Below are 27,682 nucleotides of genomic sequence, written 5' to 3'. Positions count from 1 at the left end.
ATTTACTGGCTTCCAATACTCAGCTAATAATTAAAGACCTGAAAATCCACTAAATATCCACCGAGAAGATGCTGCTTAGAGCAAAAGGTGACCTATCATCTTTACTGTGAGGGTGTCTGGAAAAATAATGCTGATTCACATTGCAATTCAGTGTCAAGCCTGTCTGCCTTGCAGATAAGAGAAATGCATCTGTAACACCGGGCAGTTTTCACCTGAAACGAACACACAACTGCATTCCTCACAGCTCAGTCCCAGCAGCACCCGCCCCCTTAACCACTCCCCCACATACATAATGCTAACAAATTCCCGTGAACAGTACATTAAATAAACCTCAGAATTCCTTTCCTCGCGTTTATTTGAAAATAATAATAATTCTGAAAACCTTTGATCCAAGCTGCTGCGGAGGGGCAGTGTATGTGCATTCAAGGAGAAAAAAGCAGCTGCACACTCATCCATCGATGACAGCGAGTCGCCCCCAGAGCAAAGATCCATTCTGTTCAGAAAGCATTGTAGCACAGGTACAAACGTGTCAAAATCGTGTTTGACGTCTAAATCGCTCAACCAAGTCAGTCTCAATCTTCAGATGAGCTTTTGTTCACTCCAAATTCTCCATTAGGAGACTGGGAGCCTTTTTCACACAAGCTTTTCAAAACACATTATTACTAAGTTCACCACTTTTTGGTCACTCTTCCCACCAGCCTACCTGCACATTTCTTTGCATGCAATTATCTTGTCAGGGAACACATTTAAAAATCCAGAAACATCTTGTTGCTGTTCTCTCCTTCAATGTCATCTTCACTACCTGAGTTCAGTAATTTATTTGCTCATCTTCCTTCATCCTCAGGATGCACGAGACAACAGTGAGAAATATAAACCCTGGTATTTAGACCTGCACCTGCAGGAGCAACTCACAGCAAGGGAGAAGAAAATAACATAACTCTTCACACACAGGCAGCTCCTATCTTGACAGGCAGGACATCTCAGGAGGGAAAAGTATCCAGGGATGCTGGAAAAATACAGAGACTGCCATCCTAGAAAAAGATTTCCTTTCAGCCTGCTGGAAGACACAGAGCAGAAGCTGGAGCTCCCAGAAAACAGACTCTCTTAGAATAGGGATGCCAACCTGCCATCTTTTTGGGAGAGCTCACAGGATGAAGGACAAGCAGATTTGCTCAGCCCAAGGGTGTTTTGAAGGTGATACTGCAAATAGCAAACACACCACTCAAGTCCTGCACACCAGCACAGGCTGGCGTCCTTTGGAAGAAGAATAATTTCTCACACGCTTACTTAATTGTCACACATATGTAAATCTCTCAAGACCAGGTAGAAACACTTCCCAAGGCTGCTTTTAGTTGTTTAAAAGTTTGCACATTGATGGAAGAGGACAGGTGGGAAGGAGCTTCTCTCTGTGTGATTATTTATTTCAATCCTTCCCATTACTAACAGGTAGAATTATAAAAATCACCTAAGCATGAGGAAGTGGAAGACCTCACTTCATAGAAATGGTTTCACTTCAGAAGATCGGAGCACACATGAGCAGGAGTATCAGCAGGGTTTGTGCAGCAGATCCTGCCCATGAGGAGATGGAAAACTTCATACAAATGGTTTCACTTCAGAAGATCTGAGCACACATGAGCAGAAGGGACAGCAGTGGTGTTTGTGCAGCAGGTCCTGCCCATGAGGAGGTAGAAGACCTCACCTCATAGAAATGGTTTCACTTCAGAAGATCTGAGCACGCATGAGCAGAAGGAACATCAGTGGTGTTTGTGCAGCAGGTCCTGCCCATGAGGAGGTAGAAGACCTCACTTCGTACAAATGGTTTCATTTAAGAAGATCTGAGCACGCATGAGCAGAAGGAACATCAGTGGTGTTTGTGCAGCAGGTCCTGCCCAAGGCTCTGCTGCTCACCCCCAACTCACCCTGTCCCCCAGGGACCAGAGATCAATTCCTGGCCCTGCTGCTCCAACTCAACACCGCTACAAAGATAAAACAACAGCAGGATGAGAAGGGGGAGGGAGGAGGAAGCGGAAGAGCACAAATAAAGGAAGGAAAACCAAGCTGATGTTCCTCTAATGAGTAACATGTAAAAGCTCACCATCTGATATCTCTGCTGCGTAAAAACAACTTCTGGAGGAAAACAAACAAAACGCAGTGGAAAAAAATACCAGGTTCTTTCTGGAGCTTTCTTACAGTCTTTCCAGGGTTTTCCATGTTTTTGCCTATGGTGTTTCTAAATATTATTTAGTAAAACTCTACTGGCAAGCTGCACACGGATAAAATCCATCTCCTCAAGGAAAATCTGGAATTCCCAGAGGTACACAAGTTACACAATACGAAATCTGGAGACATCTTTATCTAAAAGGCAAACAGCTATAAATATTTCATCTTTCCATCAAATTAGGCACATTAAACACGTGGTCGAAGTGATTAATATTTTAAGTGGTTTCTTATTTGGAAAAAAATAATACAATTCAATTTTATGAAGTATTTATACTTCCAATAGTCATTTACTGTTTCTCTTTTATTTTCAAAAATAATTTTTAAAAAATCACATCAAATCCCACTAGCACAAGCCCTTCAGGTACGATAACTTGACACCAGGAATGGAAACTTGGGTTTTTTGAAGAGGGAGAATGGATACACAGTGCTTTTTACTGGGCTCCCTCTAATTCTATTTGATGTGAATCATGTGTTACAGACCATCTTAAAAATACAAACAGGCATCCTACACAACAGTTTTGTAGTTCCTTTGAATTATCCAAAATAATTCCAGGCAGAGACTGAACTTCCCTTCCTACACAGGCCCTCCAGAACATTAGAAAATATGCTGTTTGCCTTAACATACACTCATAAGCTGTTTGCTGTTTGCCTTAACATACAGTCCATAAGCATGGACTGTAGCAAACAAAAAGCCCCAAAACCATTTCTCCCCCAAAACCACAAAAATTAGCTTATAAATAAAATTATGTGTGTTAGTATGGGCTAATTTTTTTAATGTCTTCTGAGCTTGGTCTATTATACACTGAAGTGATAGAGCCAGACTCTGTGCCCTTGCAGAATTTATTCATTTTCTTGTTGTTTATGAAATTCAGGATATTCTTTGGGATATTCAATTTGCCGGTGTGTCATGAAGGTTCTCAGAAAACCAAAAGCATTTTAAAGCTCAGCCCAGGTCTGGAAAATCTCACAAACGAAACCAGTCTCGACAGTCAGGAAACAATTGCTTTGTTATAGGCATGGCTTTGTCAGCCTCAGTTTCAAGGAGACTTGGGGTTTTTCTTATAGAGAACTCAAAAGGCACTCTATACAGTTTATGTGGAACCAAAATGATTGTTTTCTCTGGAAGAGAGTCCGGGACGTAAAAAAAAAAAAAAAGGTTAGAATTTTTGTTAAAAAGCATTACATACTGTACATAAAAAGTTCCAGAATAGAACAATATGTTAAAAAAAATAGGTTTTGATCCAAATTAATGGTAAAAATAGGTTTTGATCCAAATTAATGGTAAAAATCAAGACCCCATGCTCTTTTTAATGATAAACTATAAAGGACCAAGCACATGCAGTGTCAAAAGGAAATACATATCTCGTTTTTCATGGCATTTCCCAATTAACAGCCACTGTTTGCTCCATAACCACAGTGACTGAGGCCCAGGTGGAGATTATTCTTTCCCAAACCAGCCCCTACACACTGCTCAATCTCATTTTTCATCACATCCTGCCGTTTACACCACGGCCAGCCACGCCGCATCATTCCTTACACCTAATATTAATATTTATTCAAATTTTCTCGCAAAACTTCTCTCGAAATCCATCAGTCAATGACTTGTTGTGCTTTATGGCTGGGTTTTTTGGTTTTTTTTCTTGACTATTCACAAAGAGCCTGAGCTCAGAATATGGAATAGCAGGCCTGCTGCCAGCAGACTTCCTGCGCTCCAAGCCTGAAGCATATGGATAAGCTCTTAATACAATACAGAAAGACACTTCTCGAATGTAAGCAGGCAGGATTGGCTTTACACAGAGTGTACAGATGACGAGCAAAGTGCCAGCAGATATAAATCTGGGGATTTATAGTACAGGAGGTTGACAGGAGAGGTTTAAGCTGCCCAAATTCCAGGATCTGCACCCTGCAGCCGGCACCCGCATCCATCAGACACAAGAGCGCAGGGGGCGGATTGTGACATCTGAGAAGGGTAAATAAATCTCCACATCCACGCCCAGCTCCACTGCATCCACAGCTGAACAGGTAACCATCAACACTACAAGATTATTCTGCATATTACATTACCCTCAAACTGGGGAAAACCAACCCAGAGCACACGGTACAGAAGGATGGATTCATCAGTTGGAAGGTTTGCGTGGTTTCTCGGTTTCCAGATAAAGATGAACAACTTAAACTGAAACTTAAAACAACTCAAAAGCTCACACAGGATCCTGGGAAACCAATGGAAAAGACAGAAGGATAAAAACAAGAGAGGAATTGCTACAAGGCAATCAATACTGATAAGGAGTTTATTTTATAAAATTATATTATTTTGTATTATGTAAGCCTCAACTTGATTAATCCATGAAACTGAGGATTTTTTTTTTTTTTTTAAGGCTATGTAATGGAGTGGTCTGTAGATTTGATTTAGACTTTACCCAATGGGGACTGAAGATCTCAGTCCTCATCTTTGGCACTACTGTGTGATTTAATCTTCCTTTAAAGACTGTTTTATCCAAACTTGGGAAGGTTTTTAATTTGCCTCCATTGATGAAGAATGTTTGCTTGCATCTGATTTTTAGTGGTTAGCCTGGAGTCAAAAAGCTTGACTACGCAAAAACACATGCACGTGTCACCAGTAAAAAGGTGACAGCCAGCTCCTCGTAGGGCCTGACCTGCTTTTTCGGCTGCCTGTGAGGACAAAAGCAATGCAAAAGTTTAACTTACTCATAATGGCTTCCTTAGTGCAGAATTTTAATTGTAACCAAGCAACATTAGAGAACACACAGTATACAGTTACATCAGGTACCCACACGCCATACCATGGATTTGGTTTGAGCGCTGAAACTTGTCACAAAAAATTAACTCGTTGAGGTGACTACTCCAAAATGCTGCCTTCCTATCTGATTTAAACTATATTTCTTAATAGAAATAATTTGGTGAACAGATTAAACAACCACACGCACACGCTTACAAAATAACATTTGTTAACTCGCTTTAAAAACGTGCACACGTTATCCATCGATTTCAACCCTGATTTCGGCTCCCAGAGATCCAAACTACAGTAACACAACATGGAAGACTGACTCAGTGCAAGGACTAGGGGTGTATTCAGTATTTATTTATGGACCAGATTTGGTAAGATGGGTCTCTGGATATTTACAAGAGGCAGAAGCAGTTAAAAAAAAACACCAAAACCAAAACAACAACAAAACCACCACAAAAAGTAATCGGAGAAATCAGAACCCAAAGCAAAGCTTATTCACTTTATGAGGATTTATGAGGCTATGCAGGGGCTGGGAAGATCCTGGCAAATTCCCTGTGCTGGGACAACGTACATTGTGTGACATGGTGAGAAGCAGCTACATCTACCCAGAAAAACTGATAAAGACCAAAGCCCTCTTTGAAATTCTGTTTGGCTGTGCAGAAATTTTCTCCACAGTATTGACAGAGTCCGAGCAAGTCTGCAACAAGAACCCAGGTCTGCAAAAGGGCACAAATTCACAACTCCTCCCAAATTTGCCTTGCTCTGCGTACATGCAAATGCTATTTTTTCCATTTTCCTGTCAGATGTTTTACAGCGCTTTGCGCTGCTCCTTCATTGATCACGCTGACCGTTTTTATTCAGAATAAACGCTGAGAAATTTCCTTGTTCATACTCTAAGCTTCCAATTTTTCAAGATCCGTTTGAATCTCATCCTTTCTTCCTATCCCTGCAACACCCTGAAAGCCAATGCCATCCACAGGTTTTACACTCTCAATTCCTCTATCTGTTACTAAGCAACCCGTTAGCCAGCTCTGCAGCCACTGTACAGCGCTTCTGATTACGCCACATCCAACTTTCCACACAAAAATACCACGGGCCACCATACTGAAGTGCTTCTAAAAGCAAGACAGAGAGTTTTTCATCTCATTACCAAGTTCTTCTAATCGTTTTAGAGCAGCAATTTGCTCAAGGCTGGTCAGTAGTGCCAAAGATAAGGGCTGAGATCTTCAGTCCCCACTGGGTAAAGTCTAAATCAAATCTACAGACCACTTCATTGCATAGCCTTTAAAAAAAAAAAAAAAATCCTCAGTTTCATGGATTAATCAAGTGGAGCCTTACATAATACAAAAAAAAAAAAAATTAAAACAACTTTTTTTAGTACTTAGGAGGTGGTCTAGCAGGCATCACAGCCAGAGTCCTCTGACTTACTCCCCTCACACTTCCTCTCAAACACCAGCAACCAAAACCCCAGCAGAGCCCCCCATGACTGGAAATACTTCTCAAGTTGGTAAAAATAAATACTTGCATCTCCTTCTCTTTGAAAACGTACACTGACTTAGAATGACACCATTTGGCCTGTGATCACAACTTGTAACTGGCAAGAACTCCCACTGTTATTACTTTTTGGGATAACTGCTACCCACATAGTGCCAGATGGTCCTTTCCACCTCTGCTGAGGAGGTGGAGCAGCACTGCCTGCTGTCAGCATTACAGCTTCTTCATTTTCCCCAAATCAAGGCTGAGATGATATTACCAGTCTGAAGGGAAAGCGGGTGGGCACACGTAGCTCCACTCCAGTTTCTGCCTTCAAAGAACAATAGTCCTTTCTTTCACGGTGCCTGTTACACTAAATCCCCCCTCCTGAAGACAAGAAAAAACAAGGGATGTCACAGCCCCCATGCAGGTATTAACCGAAGGCTGGTGCCAATGAAAAGCTGCTCAGAAAGATTTCAATCAAACACAGATGTTCTAACTGTGAAGCTGAGTATCTCACACTAGCAACTGCGTGAAGCAGCAGGAAACGGAGTTGGGGTCCTCTAATCAAATCTTACGCTGAAAATTAAAAAGGAAAACCATTTGAGTAAGAGGGGGAAAACCCATTAAGTAAGAAAATGGGGGATTTGTCCCTCCATAAAACATAAATTATCTATTAAACTAAGATTATGTCGAACTACAAAAGCTGCTGGGAAAGATAATCAGCATTAGACCCCAATTTATACAGATAGTAGAAGATCAAGCAGCACACAGCTACACACACAGAGTATCTGCCATAACCCAGACCATTCTGGAAATATCCTCAAATATAAAGTCACACGAAGAACACCAGGGCCTGCAAGCTGGGATAAGACAACAAAATCTGCAGGCACAAACATTTATTTTGATCATTCAAATCACACTATCCACTTGCATTTGCACCACCTCTCCATAGGCTGAGTTTAACAACTCTCATGAAAGTTACACACACACACACACACACACATCCCTCTGTCTCTCTTCCCCAAGCATCACCGATTTCTAAAAACCTATCCTCGCTATTTCACTTTTGTTTTCCCTCTCTCAGAACCCCTCTGTATTCCACTCCACGAAATCTCTGAAGGATAGAAAGTTGTTTACCTGTTTACCTGCTAAACTGCTCTTTGCTGAAGGCTTTCCTCTAGAGCGCTTGCAGGAACAGCCTGGCTGAGCCCGTTCCAATTATCCACTCAGTCACTGACCCCTTCTGCTCCCAGACCTTCTCAGACACTGGGCAGAGCTGAGACAGGGAGCCAGGAATGTGCCTGCTCTGAAGGAGTCTGGAGAAACAGGGGTAGCACAGGGGTCTCAGGCCACTTTTTGACCAACTTGAAGCGCCCTAAATAAATAAATGAACAAATGCTGCCAGACCCTAGGAACTATAGAGAATACAGGCTTTCCCACTGATACATCTCAGCATTAAAAACATGGAACTCATTCCTACAAAAGCACTTTGTACCTTGATCTTCTCATTAGTAGGCCTCTTCACACCGTTATCTAGAACATTAAGGGCACCCTACTATCAAAAATAATTTCTAGACAGAGAATAATCCTACACGAGACAATGGAAGATGAGGCAAAAGGGAATTATTAAAGAGGTAGATAAAAGGACCGACCACAGGAATATGCACACTGCACTGTTCAGCACACTCTGTTTGCACATTGTTCCTTCACTTTCTTATATTCTGTATTTTAATCTTAAAAATATTCCCTGCAGATGACGGTAAAAGATGTGGTTCAACTAGTCAGCCGAATTTCACTAATGGTGTGATATGAGCTTCAACTATTACACACTGGAAATCTACAAAGCGAAATCTGCAAATCTCATCTCTGAAAACCAAATCAGCTAATTCCAAGGGCAGAAAACCAGAAGATACGGAAATCTGGGTGTAAAGACAAATAATTTCAAACGACAAGCAGACCTCCGTTGTTTCACGTGCCACCTACCCTAAAAGGAATGATCACAAATGTACAAATTAAAAAGCCGAGGAAAGAGCAGCAAGGTTTGTCTCCGTTCTCCCAGGCTCTGAGAAGGCGAAATGGCAGACACACTTTGGGTATTTGCACACATTTGCATCGCAGCGAGCAACAAACACAGCTTTGAGCCCGCTCCGCTTTGATCGGCGCTGTAAGGTCACAAATGCCCATCGGATGACTTTTCAGTAACTTCTGTGAAATGGGGCACCATGAATTGAACCGCTTGTGATGCAAGAAAGGATCATTCATCCACCCCAGGACCTCCACCCCGGACACAGCACTCGATTCTTTCCCGCTAAGTACCAGTGAACAACTAACGAGCAACAAGTTGCTCCAAGACTCCCAAATTACGCGTCTCAAAGATCTCTTACAACAAACCCCCTCTGCAACCAAACAGCAAAATTACCAGCAAGCCTGTCCTCCCCCTGCAGAGCTCCCAGCCTGCTCAGGAAGGCGCTCCCTCGGTCACAAACACGTTCTTTTCACAAAGGACAAAGAAAGAACAAACACTGGTAAGAGCTGAAATGTCAACATGCATGATTCATCGCTCTCTTCATTAGTGATGCCAGCCCAAGAGACAGCACTCTCCCCGATTATTTCCCTGCCATTAGCTCACACAAGATCGCTCCCGAGGCGTGCAGAGACCTGCCTGGATAGGAATAGTAACGCGAACTCACCGGGATCCTCCACGCTCCTCAAGTATCTACACGTGCCTCGGCCAAATTAAGGCTCTTCAGGATTCCCACCTCGGGTTACTTCTCCAGTAAAGCGAAACAACCCTCATCTTGACAGCGCGACAGGAAGGACGGGAGAGGAAAGAAAAGCTACTCACATTTTAAGTGGAAAAAAAAAAAAAAAAAAAAAAAAAAAAAAAGCAACGTTTTTAGTAAATAAGCCCTCCACTCAGAGCAGGAAAAAACTTCACCAGAATTTTCTAAAAGTTACTGAGGAAGCAAAACTTGGACCAAAGTTTGCTTATGCAGAAGACATAGAAACCCAATGATTATGTACATTCTGTAAAAGCCATGAATGATTCCTTAGAAATCAAATAACGAGGCAACATGGCACAAATAAGCACGTGGCCCTTTTTATGTTTTCTCATTACTAATTAATGTTCTCTTACAGAGTATTTTTCAAGACAGAGTTTCTCACGCCACAGTATAAATTCTGTTATTTGATGAATTTTGGAAATATAGGGAATAAATGCCCCCCAGGAAGAAAGCCAGGCTGCTCAGAGAACTCAACAGATTATTCAAAAAAATTCTATTTCTGAGGAGATGAAATGCCACAGTCCCATTACCACAGTGCCCAGAACACAGAGCATTTTTATTCACAACCTAGCAAAGTAACTTCTGCTCCCTCATCAGAATCCCACAGGCAATTCCATGCTAAATTCCTCTCCAGTGTGTCCAGCATCCTTTCATCACAGGCTGCTGAAGCAGAAACTTGAGGAACCCTGGGATGGGACAAGGGATAATTCCAAGGCTGGACTCTAAATTCCCAGGTTCTCCCTTCCTAATGCAAGTCCACAAAACAAGCGCTGTTTCCCCTAAGCAATGTAGAGTTTGTATTTAAACTAATTACTTTTTAAATTAATGTCAAACAAACAACTGCATTTTAGCCCCATACCATAATGGGACTGGAACCATTGTAAGGAACATAATTAGAATTTGGTTTTCCCGAGCTCATAAAATCTAGCTGGCAAATTAACCAGAGACAAATGACCCAGTTCACTGGATCAAGTATTTGCAGGTACAGTGAGCTCCAAACACTAATTTAACCCCAGTGAGTGCAACAGGCACGTTCTCTACTCTCAAGTCAAAATGAAGGTGCCATTCTGGACTGGGCTGGAGCTAATTTTCTTCACAGTAGCTCACACCAGGCCATGCTTTGGTCAAAGACTTGAAAAGAGTCAGAAACAACCCGTGGGCTCAGTTCTTTTACCACTGAGGACCACGGTAACCTCCCAAAGCTCTTACAGGCAATGTCACCACATGTCCTAAGGATGCTGCAAGAATTCCTAGAGGTGGGCACGTATTTATCACACTGGAAACAGAGCAGGGTTATAACCAATGACATAACAAGGGCTGCGAGACGACGAACATTTGTGGAGCACTAAACATAAACCATTCACTTCGTGTACAACAAAAGGTGCCATTTTAAGGCTTTGTGAAATACGCCAGACACAAGTTCCCAACCGGCATCAACCACTCAGAGAAAGGAGAAACCCAGCCACGCCACTTCTGCTCCTGCATCCTCCTCCTGTCGCTCTCCCGTTCCACAGGTCAGGTTGAGTTTGTTGATCCGGCAAGAAACGAACCCCACAAAACAAACAGTTGTCATTCACACAGCAGCTGCTCAGAGGCTCAACGCAGCGCACGGCAGAGGCTCCGCAACGCTGCGGGCACGAGAACAGGGATGAGAGGTCACCGACCCGGCACCACCGCTGAAAAAATCTGCCCAACCTCATCAAGAAACGACACTCAAAGCCATTCGCTTGTCTGGATGTCAAAGGAAAATAACCTTGTCAAAGGAAATAACCATTGTGCTCTAAAGAAAGTTCATCCTCGAAAGCCGAAAGAATCAACGCTTAGACATCAAAGAGACAAGAAGTAAGGATTTTGCTTTTGAAAAAAATTTCAAAGCAAAAGATTTTTTTTTTAATAGTGCAAAACTTGGGGTTACAGGTGTTACCAGGCTCTCAAGCCAATCTGATGTCTAACCATCGCTAGAAAAGGCAAACCTTGATAAAACATAAGGAAGGACATATTCCTTCTCTTTTTCCAATGAGCAAAACCATGCACAAATTTGGGATGGTCACAGGTCCACGTTTTTGTTTTCAATGGACCAAGGGGTTGTTTTAGTTTTCTGGCTTCCTTCTTGTTGTTTTTTCTTTTGCAGTCTAACAAAAAAAGTAAGATATTCCACTATGAATTTTAACAAGCATCCTGAAATGAAACAAAATACAAGATTATAAACTAATGAATATATGGTATAACTAACTTAAATGTGTCACAAGCAGGCCTGGCATCAAAGCATTCTTCTGGGAATATATATAAACCTACACTTGCAAAACTCAAAGCACAGAGTGAATAATGCCGTGCAGGATACATATTTGGGCCTAAAACTATTTGCATTTACGGTCATTAATATTAATAAGTGAGAATTTGCAAGCAGGAAGTTAGGGATGCTTGTCTACAACATATTAAAAAATTCATCTTGTAAAAATTCCCTCCACATAATAGGTATGCTCATGGATTTCTCAACATCAACATATACATCAGTGGTATTTCTAAAGGTTTAACTGAAAATAAATCTAAACTTAAACCGAAACTTAAAACAACTCAAAAGCTCACACAGGATCCTGGGAAAACCAATGGAAAAGACAGAAAGATAACAACAAGAGAGGAATTGCTACAAGGCAATCAATACTGATAAGGAGTTTATTTTATAAAATTATATTAGTCATCCAGTTACCCTGAAAATGTAACCAGTAATTCACACAGTAATTACAGGTCTACACTGCAGGCCACATGCTCCAATTTTCTACGGCCACAGCAGAGATCCAAACAGGATACGATGCTGCCTCTCCAATGAAATTGGGGTAAATTTGGAATACAGAGTCTTTCACTGTGTAGGACGAGTCATTACAAAAAAAGAAACACAACTCTAAGTAGTTTGTTTATTTTCTTAGAAGCCCAAGAGTCATAAAAGCCTCAGACCTCAAACTGGCTAAGTCAGTCTTTGCCCAAGCACTACCGCTCTCTTTCCACCAACAGTTCGTCTGCAGAGTCAAAATATGAGATTTTGATCGTGGCAAGTGGCAATATATTGTATTTTCTTCATGCAACCACAGGTCTACCCCGCATTTCCTAGGTAAACATTCCTCCACACCAATCGCCCATAATCTAAGGTGTTTCTCACCATGCAGTAAAAAGCCTCATGTGATTGCTGCCAGCAAATCCTCTTCAAAACATTCTCACCAAAAGACACCCACCACACCAGCTCCTTTTTCCTTTCTAATTCACGCCTTACCAACGCATGTTTCCAGGAGCAGGTTTGGAAATTAGGTTCTGATGATTAAATAAGGGAAAATAAGACAACATCCAACCTTTAGCATTTTGCAGGAATCATTCCACGCTCCAGCCTGAGCAGTGCTGCTGGCAGGGCCTCCTGGCCATGTTGTTGCTCTCCACAGCACGTTTGCAGTATTTCTTCTTCTCCTCCCAATCCAAGATCGATTTGCCTTCGCTCCTACACGGTAGCTATGTTGCACTCCCCCCCAGCAGCGCTAATTAGCCTCCATCATTTATTCAAATCCTCCAGATAGTTCATTTTCTTTCCTCGCGCTGTATTTCACCTCCTCAAAAGCCTAAAACCCACACTGCTTCATCATTGTCCAAACCAGCTCCGGAACTTCCCAACACAACGGCGGATGAGAATCTGCCTCTTTCTCCTCCAAAACACCCATCTGAGCGCCGTCTGCCTCACCATCTCGCATCGCTTTTTTAATTTTTTTTTGCATTTTTAGCCCCCACCAAACCAACCCACGCCTGGAACGGAGAGACGCGGTGTGTCATTAGACTGCACACGCCTTACTCACCCCTCCGAGGGCGCAGAAGGGAGGGGGTTTAAAATCCCACCGCCGCCGGTGCCCGCAGCGGCGGGGGCGAGGCCGGGCTGCGCTCGCCTCACGCGTGCGGTACCTGCGGCACCTCCCGCCGGGACGAGGAGAGAAACGGCCTCGCCACAGCCGAGCCCGAGGGCATGGATCGGCGCTAAAACACCCATCGCTCACCCCTGCCCGCCGCTTCCTTTTTAAACGAAAACACTCCCGGTCTCTTTCCGAACGAAATCGTCAATTTCTCGGGCGAGAAACAGACCTTGAGGAAACTCGCCGCTCCAGCCGACCCCGCCTTTCCCGGCGCTCGCCGCCGCATCCCAGCCGAATCGGCGAGGCACCCACGGCGCCGGTTCTCCCTACCCGGGAACGGCGGGGAGGTGGGAAGAAGGAACCCCCCAGCCCTGTTGCTGCGGCCCCCCTCGGCCCCGTCCCCCGGCCGCGGGAGGGGCGTGGCGGGGACGGCGATTTCTCCCCCCCATCCGCCGCCGCACACGGCCGGGCGTTGCCCCCCTCACGGCGCGTCCCTGCCGTGTCTCACCCCCCCACCGCCCGCCTCCCTTCGTGGCTGCGATGGAACGCGGCGCTCCGCTGGCCCTTACCTGGCGCGGGAGGCTGCTCCCGGCGGCCCCTCACGGAGCGCGGCGGCGCCTCCCTCTCACCGCATCGCCGGGAGAGCGCGCAGCCGAAGGGGAGGGAACGGGAACGGGGTGGGGAAGGGGAGCGAAAGGCCGGGGCCGCCCCCTCCTCGGCGGCTCCTTCCCCGCCCGCTGCAGCGCCCCGTTCGGCCGTGCCCGCCGCGGCATCCCCGCGGGAGCCGCCGCTCCGCCCCTGCCCCTCTCTCCCCGAAGGGGGAAGCTGTGGTGGATTCAATTCGTCTGAATGTTGTTTAGAAATTGACGAGAAAAGCACAGTAATTAAAAACATCTCAGAAGAGAGCGGAAGGCTTAGCCTATGTGGGAAATCAAGAGTGGGCTCCTCTAATGGACACCAACTGGTGGAATGGTGAATGGTCATTCAAGGGAGATTGGTGGGAGAAAGGTGGGTTTGTGATAATTTGCTCAATCACTGGGTTATTGTTTTTACCCTGTCTGCTTCCCTATCTAATCCGAACGATTAACTCCACAGTCCAAGCCAGTATCCAAATCCCTAAAGCAACCAGTCAAAACCAAACCAAAATGATGGTGATAGAGAGTCCGGAATCCGATCATGAGAATGCCAAAGAAATCCATGAGAAGTTCCAAAGATTTAGGAAAATTTATTTGCAAGAAGAAGAGATAGCAAATTGATGCGAGCTAAAGCTTGATCAAAGAATTAGAGGGGGGACTTGTTATAAACAAGTTATATCTACGTGATTTAAGTCTCAGTTACTTAATTGTTAAGACCACATTAGGATTGTAGGTGCTTGTTCTGGTTTGCTAAGTTTAAAGAGTTTGCCTTATTCCTGTTTTAGTATTGATTATCATCTTATTCACTCCTGTTTGTTAATTAAAAGGTTCACCCTGTTAATTGTTTTTCACCTATTTACTCCTCATCTGTGTATCCCTGGTCCCTTCGTCGGGTACTGCCCTTGCTGCTGCTCAAAATGGAGCCTGATATGCAAATAAAGGAGACACTGGAATTCTGGGATCCATTCAAGAACAAAGGACTCTTAAAACAGAAAACCGGAGGAGAATCAAGAACTGAAAGTGTGCCTCTGGACTGGCGCAGAGGTAAGGACATTAGCCAAAGCCGCTTCATTTGGTCACCGTGACCCGTTTCCCTATCGGCGAGACACCCCTGAACAACGACCCCAAAAGCGATTTTTCGCGTTCGCCCGTGCGAATGGAGCCGCTGCCTTGCTGTGGAGCGAAGCTGTCTGCATCTTCTCTGCGCTGCCGAAGAAAGCAGCAGGTGGCGCGCGCGGCCCCTCAAGCCCCCCCCCACCCAGAGCTGATTTCTCTATTAGAGGCATTTAAAGGAATTAATTTATCTCCTGCCCAGTTTATTTATAACAGCCCGAGAGCGGCCGGCCCCCGCCTGGAGCGCGCGGCTATTGGGGGAGCCGCCTGTCACTCATCCAGCGCTCCGCTCTGGTTGGTCGGAGGGCGGAACCACAACAACAAACGGAGCCTGGCGCGCGCGCGCGCGCACCGCGGCCACGCACGTCCGGAGACTGCGGCGCCGGAGCGCGCCGGGATCACGTGGCGGCGACAGCCAATCAGCTGCCAAGCAGAGCCAATGGGGCTCGGCCCGGCCCCGCCCCGCCGAGGTGGGAGGAGCCCGTCGGGGGGCGCTGCAGAGGCGCGCGCCGGCTCCACGGCCGCGGATTGGCTGCGCGCGGCGGGGCGGGAAGGGCGCGAAACGCGGCGCGCGGAGTGGGCTGAGGAGGGACGGGACCGGCCGTGGCCTGGCGCTGACCACAGCGGGACTGACCACAGAGGGACCGACCCCTCCGGGACTGACCACAGCGGGACCGACCGCTGCGGGACTGACCACAGCGGGACTGACCGCTCCGGGACCGACCGCTCCGGGACTGACCGCTCCGGGACTGACCGCTCCGGGACCGACCGCTCCGGGACTGACCACAGCGGGACCGACCGCTCCGGGACTGACCACAGCGGGACCGACCGCTCCGGGACTGACCACAGCGGGACTGACCGCTTCGGGACTGACCACAGCGGGACTGACCACAGCAGGACTGACCGCTCCGGGACCGACCACAGCGGGACCGACCGCTCCGGGACCGACCGCTCCGGGACTGACCACAGCAGGACTGACCGCTCCGGGACCGACCGCTCCGGGACCGACCGCTCCGGGACTGACCGCTCCGGGACTGACCGCTCCGGGACTGACCGCTGCGGGACCGACCACAGAGGGACTGACCGCTCCGGGACCGACCGCTGCGGGACTGACCACAGCAGGACTGACCGCTCCGGGACTGACCGCTCCGGGACTGACCGCTCCGGGACTGCCCTGGCTAATGAACTATTGTGTTTAGTAAAATTAATCGCATTTCACCCACGATAGATCTGGTTTAATTTTTGAAGAAGGGAAAATTATTCGTGTAATTTGTAGAAGCGGGGGGGGGGAGCCGAAAATTCAAGAGATTCACTTTAAACCATCAGGCAGCTGGTTTTTTTACGCAGCACCCTTCAGAAGAATTATCTGAAGGCACTTTGCAATGCAAAAATAACTCCACTTTGCCAACGTCCAGGAGGGCGGCTGCTGCTGCTGACCGTGACTTCAGACGCTGCTTGTATGGCAGACAGATTCCTTAAGGCTGGCTTTTCTACCCAAATTTGCTTTGTACCCTAAAGTTACAGCTCCAGTCGCTCCACACAGGTATTTGTTGAGAGCTCAGGCACACAGCTCATCTGTTGGCCAACCCCAGCTGCTCTGTGGGCTGACAACTCACCTTCCTCACCCAGAATATTCCCTCCTATGCTCCAGGCAGGGCTCTGATTTATTTCTGCATTTCAGGAGGAGATGGGAAGCTGGCTGAGCCCTTTTTGCACCCTGCACAGGGCTGCGTGTCCCGTAACGGAGGAGCTGCAGAACAGGAGGTCTCAAGAAGCTTTATAGAAAACATTCACACCGCAGCCTCAAAAGCAAAGCCGAGCTCCCGGAAACGCAGCAGAGCCTCGGGAAATGCTGCTCTGACTTGTGCCAGCAAGCCCTGCATGTTTTCATTATTCATAGAGAGCTGGAGATGAGCACAGCAATGTGCACTGAGGTACAGTGCACCGTACAAACGAGAGGCAGCTCCAAAAACGAATGGGCTGGCTGCACCAAAGGAGTTCAAAAATCAACGCAAAACACGCAGGGATGTGGGGCAGCAGTTTGAGCTGGGAAGTGCCTGGGAGTAGGGTCAGGCTTAAGAACCATTTTTAGGAAAAGCAGGTCTTTGTGAACTCTGGGTTAGAACAAAGGGAAAAGCACAAAGCCAGTAACAGTGAGGAAAGAGGGAGGGAGAGAAGGATCATGAACTCTGTAGGACTCAGGATGCCCAAGGCACTACGAACACGGATCAGAAGAGAGCAGTCAACAGCACCTCGATGAGCTGGATCGTGGAATGGAACGGATCAAGAACCCGAACCAACTGAATGAAGCAGCACAAGGTATTTTAAACAAGGGGAAGTGAGCCCTGGCACAGATGGTAGATGCTTCACTGTTAATTTTTAATTTAGAGAGACAAAATAGCAAATCTGGAGTTTAAAGCTGTGCTATCAAATGGCATTTCAAAGTAAAAAGAGCAGCGTTGGTATTTACATTTATCCATCGTCATACAGGATTAGTTTCAAATAGTTTTTTGCTATGTGGCTTTGTCACCTCTGCATAGCTTTCTGAAGGAACTCCTGGGATTATAGGTTCAAGCTAAAATTCAGCCTCAGCTGTCATAATTTTCACTACAAGAACATCTACCAAGCATTACAACGAGATGGAGAGAAAGATCCTCAAGGGGTACAACGCAACAAGTACTTTTATTCTAAAAAGGTGGATGCTAAGGATTTTTTTCCCAAGTATTTTACCACATTCTGAATAAAACCTTGTGTGCACCACAGACAGACTCAATTAACGAAGGCCTCCCACGCAAAACCATTTAATTCAGTCCCTTCACTAACCGGGAGTGGGGCCTTTGCCCCAGAGTGGGATCTAGAAATGGTGACAGGACCCCAAATCCTCTCCACGGGGAATGAAATCCTTACAACTGTCGAGACCTTGACTGCAGCATTGCCTTTGCTGCCTGGAGACATTCACCTCCTCTTATCTCCGCTCTGCATAAAATCCTTTGTCAAACGCTGGTCCGGCCGCATGCCGGGCGGTCATGCCCCGCAGGGATGCGGGGATGCCCACGGGGGTGATGCCCGCGGGGGTGCGGGGATGCTCACGGGGGTGATGCTCACGGGGTGATGCCCACGCGGGGTTCTGACCCACGGGACGCCCACCCCAGCACACACCCGCGTCCCCCATCCCTTCCCCACGGGAGGAAAATTGGGACCCCATCCCCGGGGCTGCGTTGGGAACACTCCCCGACCCACGCGGGTGACGGTGCCCGTATCGGTCCCGCTGCCGCCGTGCGGCCTCCGGCCGCCGGGCGCCGCCGTAGCACGGCCGGGGCTGAACGGGGCTGGACAGGGCGGGCCCGGGCAGCGGCGGCGGTGCGGGAGCAGCGGCAGGTCCGTGGGCACGGCGGGGTCCCGGTTACCGGCGCTGCGAGGGAGGGGGTCCCGGTTACCGGCGCTGCGCGGGGGGCGGCTCCGGTCGGTGCGGAGCTGCGGCGTCCCGGGGCGGGGCGTACCCCCAACTCACCCCGCCGTGGGGTCGCTGATGTCCCCCCACCTGCAGGCACCTCCTCATCTCCTATCCCTCCAGACTCCCCCTATCCAGCCCCAAAGGGACTCTGGGGACACATCCAGGGCAGGGACAGGGGGTTGACATCGCCCTCGGTGCCTACCTTGACCCAGTTTAGGATGGCGGGGCGGGCTCCTGTGCCCTCGTCCTGCGACTGCTTCGTGGCCCTGCCACCGCACACGGCGTCCCCTGCCGTCATCTTCGGCAAGAACGCCGATCGTCCCCGAGACGAGGTCCAGGAGATCGTCTATGTCCCTGCTGCCACCCACCGTCCTGGGGACAAAGTCCAGGTGAGACCGTGCTGGGGCCAGAGTGGCTGTAGGGGGTCAGTGCATCAGGGCTCGGCTCACCCGTGTGTGTCCCCGCAATGTGCAACTCCCTGGGCCGGGGTGGCAGCAGGGCACAGAGCTCTGAACGTGCCAGGTGTCACCTCTGTGACCCCCCAGAGCACCCCCGTGTGCCAGGGTGGCTGCAGGGCACAGAGCACCAGGTGTCACCTCCGTGTGCCAGGGTGGCTGCAGGGCACAGAGCACTGAGTGTGCCAGGTGTCACCTCCATGTGCCCCCGTGTCCCCGCAGTGCACGTACCTGCAGATCGAGCAGGCGGAGCACACGCACGCCGTGGTGCTGAGCCGCCCCGCCTGGCTCTGGGGTGCCGAGATGGGCGCCAACGACTGTGGCGTCTGCGTGGGCAACGAGGGCGTGTGGAGCCGCGAGCCCCTGGGCGAGGGCGAGGCGCTGCTGGGCATGGACCTGGTGAGGTGAGGACGGTGAGGAGAGCACCGCGTCCCCGCTGTCCCAGCCCCTGGCGCTGTCTGACGGGCACCGCCAGCGCAGGTTGGCTTTGGAGCGGGGCGGCTCGGCCCGGGAAGCCCTGGAGGTGATCACGGCTCTGCTGGAGCGCTACGGCCAAGGCGGGAGCTGCAAGGAGGAGCCGGTGCCCTTCGTGTACCACAACACCTTCCTGCTGGCCGACCGCACCGAGGCCTGGGTCCTGGAGACGGCCGGGCGCTACTGGGCGGCCCAGCGCATCCGCGGTGAGCGGGGACTGGGGGGACCGGGAGCACGGGGAGCCCCGGGGCGCCCCGAGTGACCCCTGCGCCCCGGCTGGCACAGAGGGCAGCCGCAACATCTCCAACCAGCTGAGCATCGGCAGCGACATCACGGCCGAGCACCCGGGGCTGCGGGAGCGGGCGCGGAGCCAGGGCTGGTGGAGCGGGGAAGGAGAGTTCAGCTTCGCCCGGGTTTTCTCCCTGGAGAAGCAGCCCCCGCGCATGGAGGCGGCCAAGGCGCGGTTCCACGCAGGGAAGGAGCTGCTGCAGCAGCACGCAGGTGGGGATGGGGATGGGAACAGGACAGGGATGGGGACGGGAACAGGAAGGGGAATAGGACAGGGATATGAATGGGAACAGGAATGGTGATGGGGACATGGATGGGAACAGGACAGGGATGGGGACATGGATGGGAATAGGACAGGGACACGGATGAGGATATGGATGGGAACAGGACAGGGACACGGATGAGGATATGGATGGGAACAGGACAGGGACACAGATGGTGATGTGACTCCCCAAGTGCCGCTTCCACGCTGGCAAGGAGCTCTTGTGGCAGCACTCAGGTGGGGACAGGGATAGGGACAGGGCTGGCCGCCCATGGCTCGCCAAGGGTTGCTTCTGTGCTGTGACATCCGCAGCTCCTGGGGACAGGGCCTGGCACGGGGACGGCTACCCACACCCCTCCCAATGTGTCCCCGCTGCCCGTGTCCAGGCTGGCAGTGCTGAGGTGGCTCTGCCTGTCCCTCCAGGTCACATCACGGCCGAGACGCTGATGTCCATCCTGCGGGACAAGGCCAGCGGGATCTGCGTGGACGCGGAGGGTTTCCGCACGGCCGGCAGCATGGTGTCCGTGCTGCCCCGCGACCCCGCCCTGCCCTGCGTCCACTTCTTCACCGCCACCCCTGACCCCTCCAGGTGAGGCTGGCATTGGCGACAGTGATGTGGCGTTCCCAGGAATTCTGCTCCCTCATCCCAGCTTCTCCTCCAGGTCCGTCTTCAAGCCCTTCGTGTTCGTGGCTGGCATCAAGCCGGCACCGCAGGTGAGGTCCCCGACCTTCCTGCAGGATCCTGCCAAGCAGATCCCGAGATTCCAGAGCTCTGTGGATCGGCGGCACGAGCTGTACCGCCGGCATCAGGCGGCGCTGGAGCTCATGGAGCAGGACCAGGTACCACAGAGCCCACAGACCCTTCCCCAGCCTGCAATGGGATCAAACTGTGAGCTCTCTGATCCCACCCTGATCCCACCAGGAGCGGGGCCAGCAGCTCCTGGAGACGCTGCAGGAGCTGGAGAAGCAGGGCCTGGAGGGGATGAGGGAGCTGCTGGAGGGCACCATGACCCCTTGCCCCGAGGAGCTGGCCGACCTCTTCTTCGACTGCGTGGAGGCCGAGATGAAGTTTTACACCTAAACCCCACACAGGTGGGTGGGCTCGGCTTCCCCCACGGCATTTTTCACGGATATGGAATCACAAAACATTCCCAGAGTCCCACCCTGACTCTTCCTGACTCCATGGCTCCCAGCCCTAGCTTACCCTGGAGAAAGCACCGAGAGGAAGGAGGTGCAAGAATAAGGACAGGCATGTGGGATGGGATTGGGAGCTCTGCCCGCAGCCCTGTGTGCACCTTCCCACATTTCCAGCCCCTCAGGATGGCTGTAGAGTGGCGGGATTGAGGTGGGAAGAAAGCCTTTATTCCTGGCTGCTGCGGGATGTTTGGGATAAGTGCCCATTCCCTGCTCCTTTGGCACGAGTCTCCTTCTCCAGAGCTTTGCCTGGGCTGGTGCCAGGAGCCGGCTGGGAGCCGCAGGATGCCGGCAGAGGTGACAGCTGTGCCCCCGGTGTCCCTTGGGGCCAGAGCCAGCAGCGCCGGGCTCTGGCGGCTCCGTCCTGAGCCCGGTGCTCCAGCAGCTCCTGCAGCCACGCCTGGTGCTCCTGCAGCCTCTGCCTCTGCCTCCACTGCGCCCGCCCCGCCAGCTCCTGGTGCATGTCCATGAGGAAATCTGCCAGGGAAAAGCACGGGGGGACAGGAATTCCAGGAGATGTGGCGCTGCCAGCCATCAGAGCGAGAGCGCCGTGTGTCCTGTCCCCCTCCAGGCACCTTTGTCCACGGTGAAGGGAATCCTCAGAGCAGGGAGCAGATCATCATCCTCATCCTCCTCCTCGCTGCTGAAGGAGCCTCCTCCCGCCTCCTTCTGAGCCGTGTTTCCATGGATGGGCTGGGAATCCAGCTGCAGGAGGTGGGGCAGGGCTGCCACCACCACATCCCTGGGGGAAAAAATGAAGGAAAAGCCAAATTTTCTGGAACCGTGGGATTGGGAGTGGGTATCCCGTCCTCCCTCAGCCCACCAGAGCCTGGAAAGGATGGAGAGCAGGGATTCCCATCCCTGGGGTTTGCTGGGACAGGGATTCCCATCCCTGGGGTTTGCTGGGACAGGGATTCCCATCCCTGGGGTTTGCTGGGACAGGCTGTGTTTGATATTTCATGGAATGGTTTGGGTGCGACGGGACCCTTAAATCCCATCCAGTTCCACCCAGGGACGCACTCCACTATCCCAGCATGCTCCAAACTGTCCTGGGATACTTCCAGGGATCCAGGGGCAGCCACAGCTTCTCCAGGAATTCTATTCCACCCCCTCCCCACCCTCCCAGCCAGGAATTCCCTCCCAATATCTCCTCTGGCAATGTGAATCCATTCCCCTTTGTCCTGTCACTCCATCCCTTGTCCAAAGTCCCCTTCCCAGCTCTCTTGGAGCTACTGAAAGGCCACAATTTGGTCAGCCCGAGGCTTCTCCCAGTTTTTGGGGGTTGTTCTCCCTCTCCTGCCCTACCTGTATCCATCCTGCAGGGTGCACTCGTTCCCTGTCAGGTCGAGGATCCGGAGGCTGCGAGGCAGCTCCCCTGAAAGGGAGAAAGGGAAGCACAGAGCTTCCAGCCAAAATTCCTGCTCCCCCAAAACTCCCCCAGCTCTTCCCTCACTCCTCAGGCAAACTCCCAAAGCAGAACTTCACCCTCACACCCAGGGAAACTGAGGCAGGAATGTGAATCCCACACATCCCGGATCCGTTCCTGCTCCCCACCTGTGTCCAGCCCCCGGATCAGGTTGTGGGACAGGTCCAGGGCACTCAGGTGGGGCAGAGCCTTCAGGTTTTCCACCCTCTGGATGCGATTCCCAGCCAGGCAAAGGAACCTGGAGAGCACAGGGAAGGTGACGGGGACATGTCACAACCCCCTGGGGACACTTGGCCCCGAGGGCTGGAATGTGAGCCCCTTCCCCAGCCATGGAAATCCTTGGGAGCAGGAGCTGCTGTACCTCAGGTTAGGAAAAGACTCCAAATTCTCAATCTTCTCAATTTGGTTCTGAGAAATAAAATAGAAAAAAAAAAACAAAAAAACCTGAGGTGTTTTTGTCTACCATGTGGAAAAAAAAATAAAATCGCATTTTGGAAATGTTCTGGGATTGCTCCAACCAATCCTGTGGGCAAAACGGTGTCCCACAGGAGGCCCCAAAATTCAGGACCCTGGGTATCCTCATGTGGGTTTGGAAACACTGGAATTCCAGGGGGGTTGGCATTGGATAGGGAACTCAGAGACCTCCAGGGTAGATCACTGGGTGAAAACCCTCCAGGATGGAGAGAAACTGTTCCCTTCTGGATACCAGGGAGGGAAAACAGGAACAGAATTGAGGGTGTCTGTGCCCCCCCAAGGAACAGAACTGGGGTGTCTGTGCCCCCCAGGAGCTCGCAGCTCCCTACCTGCTGCAGGTAGACGCTGTGGATCCCTTCCAGCCTCCGCAGCTTCCCAATGCAGGAGATGTTCTCCCGATCCAAGCGGATGGTGGAGGTGGGCAGCGGCCCTTTGAGTCTAAAGGAAGGCAGGGGAGGGGTCTTTGGGGGTGCCCTGAGCCCCCTCCCTGCCAGCCCGGGCTCTGTGGGATCCTCACTGGATGCGGGTGAGGACGAGGCTGTCGGTGAGGGTCACTCCTGGGGACGTCTCCTCAGGGGCTGTGGGAATTCAGAGTGAGGGTCCAGGCCAGGGGTGCAGCCCCCACCCCATCCCCTCCCTGCCTGGGAGGAGCCCCCCAATGTTGCACTCACCCCCACAAAGGCTGTCCTCTTGCTCAGCCATGGCGGGGTTGGACTTGTCCCCTCCTTGGGTGGGGGTTTCAGGGGGATACTGGAAAGGGCCTGAGGGAAAAGAGGGTGAAAACCCTGGGGGTTGGGGATGTCAGTGAGGAGAGGATTGGTGGGATGGGGGTCAGTGCTGGGAGCCCGCGGTGGGGCTCTGTATCCAGGGGATTATGGCACTGGAACTGGGAGGGATCAGTGAGACCAGGAGCCCCGGGATGGGGATCTCAGAGACCCCCGGGATGGGGCTGGGGGGTTACCGGGACCGGGCCCCACTGGATGGGGTCTCTTAGAGACCCCTGAGATCGGGCTGCAGCAGCTCGGCAGGACCGGCTGCCACGGGTTTGGGGCTCAGGGATCCCCGGAAAGGCCAGGGGGGCTCACTGGGACCGGTTCCCCGGGTCTGGAGCTCTGAATTTGGGGGGTCTCAAGGACTCCCGGTCCGGGCTCCAGGCGCCCAGGCCGCGCCGCGCCGTTGCTATGGAGACGGGCGCAGCGGAAGTGGCGGTCCGCCACCGTCCCACAGGCCCTTGCGCCGCGGCGGCAAAGATGGCGGCGCTGGGAGGCGGCGGGACGCGATGGCGGCGGGGTGGGAGACCGGGAGCGGGAATGGGACAGGGGCCTGGAATGGGAACGGGGCTGGGACAGGTGCCTGAAATGGGAACGGGGCTGGGACAGGAGCGGGAATGGAACACGAGCGGGATGGAACGGGACGGGGACAGGGATCTGGAATGGGAACGGGATAGGAATAGGAATGGGAAAGGCACGGGGAATGGGACAGGACTGGGACAGGGGCCTGCAATGGGAACGGGAGTGGGACGGGAATGGGAGCGGGAGTGGGAGAAGTCACTGGAATGGGAACGGGACGGGGCAGATCCCGGGAATGGGAGCGAGCCCGAGGCAGGGCCGGCCTCCGGACTCCCGCAGCCCTGAGGAGCTGCCGGTGCCGGTACCGGTGCTGAGCGCTGCCCCCGCAGCCTGGCTGCCCGCCCTGCAGCTGCTCCGGCACGGCTCCAAGGCGGTGACGCGGCACTGGAAGGCCATGCACTTCCAGCGGCAGAAGCTGCTGGCCCTGACCGAGTACCTGCGGCCGCGCCCGGCCGTGCCCCCGCGCTGCTTGCCCCGCCACAGCCCCGAGGAACAGCAGGTGAGGCACGGCCCCGGCCCGGCTCGGGAGGTTTTCCTCCTGCGGCTGGACACGGGTGTGGGACAGAGCCTGGCTGGAGTTGGTGGAAAACCTTCCCGGAGTGTGTTAGGATGTGGAGTGTGGCTGGAAATGGGGTGAGTCCCTGTCTGTGGAATCCGTGGGAACACCTCGAGATCCATGGGATCACCTCCCCTTAGCACCTCCAGCTGCGGGACGACAGCAGGGGTCCCACCCTATCCGCCTTTCCCATATCCCATGTTCCCTCCTCCAGGAGGGGTCACAGCGGGGGTCCCTCCTTGTCCCCCTGTGCCCAAGTCCCACATTCCCTGTCCCCAGGAGAACAGTGCCACAGGGGTCCCGCCGTGTCCCCAAATTCCCTGTCCCCAGGAGGACGGCTACACATGGGTACTGTCACTCCAGGAGTCCCACCTTGTCCTGCTGTCCCCAAATCCCACATTCCCCGTCCCCAGGAGGACGGCTACGCGCGGGTGCTGCAGCTCCAGCTGTCCCACCTTGTCCTGCTGTCCCCAAATCCCACGTTCCCCGTCCCCAGGAGGACGGCTACGCGCGGGTGCTGCAGCGCCAGGTGGAGCAGACGCTGCGGGACAGCCGCATGGTGGCCGTGTGCCAGTACAACTCCATGCCGGACGAGGACGTGGCCACGCTCCGGCACTACCTGCGCAAGCACAACATCCACGTCAAGTTCGTGCTCAACGAGGTGGGGGCTTGTCTCGGTTTGGAAAGGCGGGGAGAGCTGGAGCTTCCCTTGGAATGGGGAATGTGAACCCCTCTCCCTCCCGAATTATTACAGTTCTGAAATTAAGGGGTTTTCAGGCAAAGATATGGGAATAGGAATAACGGGTCTTTGCTAGGAATGTTCAAAAATAAGAAATGTAGTAGTACCAAAAAAAAAAAAAAAAAAAAAACCCCACACCAAAAACAAAAAAACCCAAGCAAACAAACAAAAAAATCCTAGAAACACCTGTTGGTCAGGGTATGGGGAGCAGCGCAGATAAATCCTCCTGCAGCGCCGGCTGTGGCTCTGTGGGAGCAGAGATGATCCTGTGGAAGGTGGCCCCGGTGTCCCTGTGGCAATCCCGTGCACACAGCCTGTGCTGCTGCTCCCAACGCCAGCTTTTATCCAGCTGGGAATGCCGGGCTCCTCCCCTGGGCGGAGCATCTCCCAAGGGGTGATGGAATTGTCTCAGCCCTGCCCTGAGCCTGGATGGCCCAGGAGCAGCAGAGATCCCTGCAGGGAGGAGGGGTCCTGGAAGGGATGAAGAAAAGTGATCCAGCTGGCGTGACAGGAGATAAAACCCAGAGTTATGAGGGATGGGTCCTGGAAGGGATAAAGAACAGTGACCCAGCTGGTTTGAACAGCTGCCCATTAACAGAAGATCCCCTCGGAGTTATGAGGGATGGGTTTTACAAGAGATAAAGAGAAAACACTTCCCCAACAGGTTTCAACAGATGGCAAACAGAATACACATTTTTGGTTACATATTGCAACCCAAGACAGGGCTGATCCCTGCCAGGGGCTCGGGGCTATCCCGGTGGTCCCAGGCCTATCCCGGTGGTCCCAGGCCTATCCCAGTGCCTCATCCCGAGCTGTCTCCCAAGGTTGTCCGGCCAGTGCTGGCGCAGTCCAAGTACAGGAATCTCCTGCCGCTGTTTGTGTGCCGGAACATCCTGCTGGTGAGCCCCGAGACGCGGGCCAGGGAGATGCTGCGTGTGCTCAAGGGAGTGCCACAGGTCAACCTGCTGGGTGAGAGAGCCTTCCCTGCTCCCCACGGCGCGGGGACGCACTCATCCGGGGCTGGGAGTGGGCACCCAGCGCTTGGGAAGCTCATCCAGGACTTGGAATGAGGATCCAGGGCTGGGAATGCGGGCCTAGGGCTGGGAATGAGGGCCCCCTGAGAGCTGGGTCCATCCAAACGAGGGGTGGGCAGCCTGCAGGAGCGAGCAATCCCCTCCCGAGGGGCTCTGCTGTTCCGTGCCCGTCCCCAGCTCCCGTTTTCCAGGTGCCTGCATCGACGACACGATCCTGAGCCGGCAGGGAGTGGAGAACTTCGCCCGGCTGCCGTCCCTGGAGGTGTCCCAGGGACAGACGGTGGCAGCCCTGTCCCTGCTGAGCTCCCAGACCTCCTCCCTGCTCCAGCGGGGTCCTGCTCACCTCACGGCGCTCCTGGATGAGCACATCCGACAGCTGCGGGGCACGGGGGGAGCCACGGAGCCTCCCCCGGGCCAGAGCACTGGGAATCACTGACACTGGAAATTGGGAACCGCTTCCTTCCCTGGCTGTGGGACACGGGGAGCCCCCCCGGATAAGGGATTGCGGGATCATGGACACAATTCCCATGGAATCAGCTCCAGAGAGAGGGGTCAGGGACTGGAGGTTTGACACTGAGGTTCCTATGGCCCCCCCAGCCCTGACAAGGAGTGGTGGCTGTTCCCTTGTGCTCCCTTGGGAACATCCCAGCAGCGTTCCGGCTGTGATCAGGAATCTCTGGGCTCACCCAGAGGAGGAGCATGGGATGGACCCTCTGGGGGGGCAGATTTTGGGCACTCCAAGCCCCGTGCCTTCGGAATGGGGGTGTGCTGTAACACTGATCCCACCCGTGGCATCGCTGTCATGTCCATTAAAGCATCTGAGTGGAAAATCCGAGGCCTTGTCTGGGATTTTTGGCGGCTGGGTTGTGGCCTGTTCTGCCCTCTGAGGGTGGGAGGAGAGGGAAATCCCAGGGTGGGAATGCCCCGGGACCACCTTGGAGGAGTGATCCCCAACGCCCCCGTGCGTCAGTGATTCCTGAGACTTCCATGGGGTGGTAATTCCTGGGTTCCCCATGGGCTGATCAGCACTGAGAGCCCCACGGGATGGTGATCCTGAGACCCCCGTGGGCTGGGGATTCCTGGTATCCCAGTGGATCAATGATCCCTCAAGCCATCCATG

General features: G+C 52.1%; 4 protein-coding genes across 18 annotated transcripts in view; 2 read left to right on the top strand and 2 right to left on the bottom strand.

Moving 5' to 3' along the window:
* Positions 1 to 13,813, bottom strand: part of TANC2 (tetratricopeptide repeat, ankyrin repeat and coiled-coil containing 2) — a 160,445-nt gene extending 146,632 nt beyond the window's left edge. For 7 of the 9 annotated variants that reach the window (XM_040087277.2, XM_040087282.2, XM_040087285.2 and 4 more), the window contains exon 1: positions 13,679 to 13,813. The gene's annotated coding sequence lies outside the window, so the exon portion shown is untranslated. Of the gene's footprint in view, positions 1 to 13,058; positions 13,146 to 13,338; positions 13,418 to 13,678 lie in introns of those variants that run through there. The other 2 variants (XM_040087280.2, XM_040087279.2) reach the window with 2 other exon arrangements.
* Positions 13,814 to 18,183: 4,370 nt separating this feature from the next.
* Positions 18,184 to 20,871, top strand: SCRN2 (secernin 2). Of its 2 annotated transcripts, none has more exons than XM_040087326.2 (8): positions 18,184 to 18,235; positions 18,524 to 18,700; positions 18,989 to 19,170; positions 19,247 to 19,446; positions 19,526 to 19,741; positions 20,214 to 20,379; positions 20,453 to 20,630; positions 20,713 to 20,871. In XM_040087326.2, the coding sequence occupies exons 2-8, from the start codon at positions 18,530 to 18,532 to the stop codon at positions 20,869 to 20,871; spliced, it is 1,272 nt and encodes a 423-aa protein (XP_039943260.1). In that variant the 5' UTR covers positions 18,184 to 18,235; positions 18,524 to 18,529. The 2 variants fall into 2 exon arrangements, with proteins under 2 accessions (XP_039943260.1, XP_039943258.1); XM_040087324.2 differs by having other exon boundaries at positions 18,211 to 18,235; positions 18,529 to 18,700.
* Positions 20,872 to 21,075: 204 nt separating this feature from the next.
* LRRC46 (leucine rich repeat containing 46) lies at positions 21,076 to 25,836 on the bottom strand. 5 transcript variants are annotated; one of them, XM_040087329.2, is made up of 9 exons: positions 25,715 to 25,836; positions 23,556 to 23,669; positions 23,402 to 23,462; positions 23,214 to 23,322; positions 22,772 to 22,818; positions 22,539 to 22,648; positions 22,290 to 22,359; positions 21,560 to 21,726; positions 21,076 to 21,461 (listed from the first exon to the last, which is right to left on the bottom strand). In XM_040087329.2, exons 2-9 carry the CDS (start codon positions 23,584 to 23,586, stop codon positions 21,151 to 21,153), a joined length of 906 nt encoding a protein of 301 aa, XP_039943263.1. In that variant the 5' UTR covers positions 23,587 to 23,669; positions 25,715 to 25,836; the 3' UTR covers positions 21,076 to 21,150. The 5 variants fall into 5 exon arrangements, with proteins under 5 accessions (XP_039943263.1, XP_039943261.1, XP_039943262.1 ...); XM_040087327.2 differs by having other exon boundaries at positions 23,556 to 23,645; XM_040087328.2 differs by lacking the exon at positions 25,715 to 25,836 and adding an exon at positions 25,245 to 25,376 and having other exon boundaries at positions 23,556 to 23,645.
* On the top strand, positions 24,128 to 27,392 carry MRPL10 (mitochondrial ribosomal protein L10). 2 transcript variants are annotated; one of them, XM_040087331.2, is made up of 5 exons: positions 24,128 to 24,174; positions 24,563 to 24,732; positions 25,286 to 25,450; positions 26,353 to 26,497; positions 26,754 to 27,392. In XM_040087331.2, the coding sequence occupies exons 1-5, from the start codon at positions 24,135 to 24,137 to the stop codon at positions 26,996 to 26,998; spliced, it is 765 nt and encodes a 254-aa protein (XP_039943265.1). In that variant the 5' UTR covers positions 24,128 to 24,134; the 3' UTR covers positions 26,999 to 27,392. The 2 variants fall into 2 exon arrangements, with proteins under 2 accessions (XP_039943265.1, XP_039943264.1); XM_040087330.2 differs by having other exon boundaries at positions 25,203 to 25,450.
* The last annotated feature ends 290 nt before the right edge of the window (positions 27,393 to 27,682 follow it).

This window comes from Hirundo rustica, chromosome 27, assembly GCF_015227805.2.
Source record: "Hirundo rustica isolate bHirRus1 chromosome 27, bHirRus1.pri.v3, whole genome shotgun sequence".
Classification (NCBI taxonomy): domain Eukaryota; kingdom Metazoa; phylum Chordata; class Aves; order Passeriformes; family Hirundinidae; genus Hirundo; species Hirundo rustica.
The sequence above is the reverse complement of the archived record's forward strand: the minus strand, read 5'-3'. Positions and strand labels throughout refer to the sequence as shown.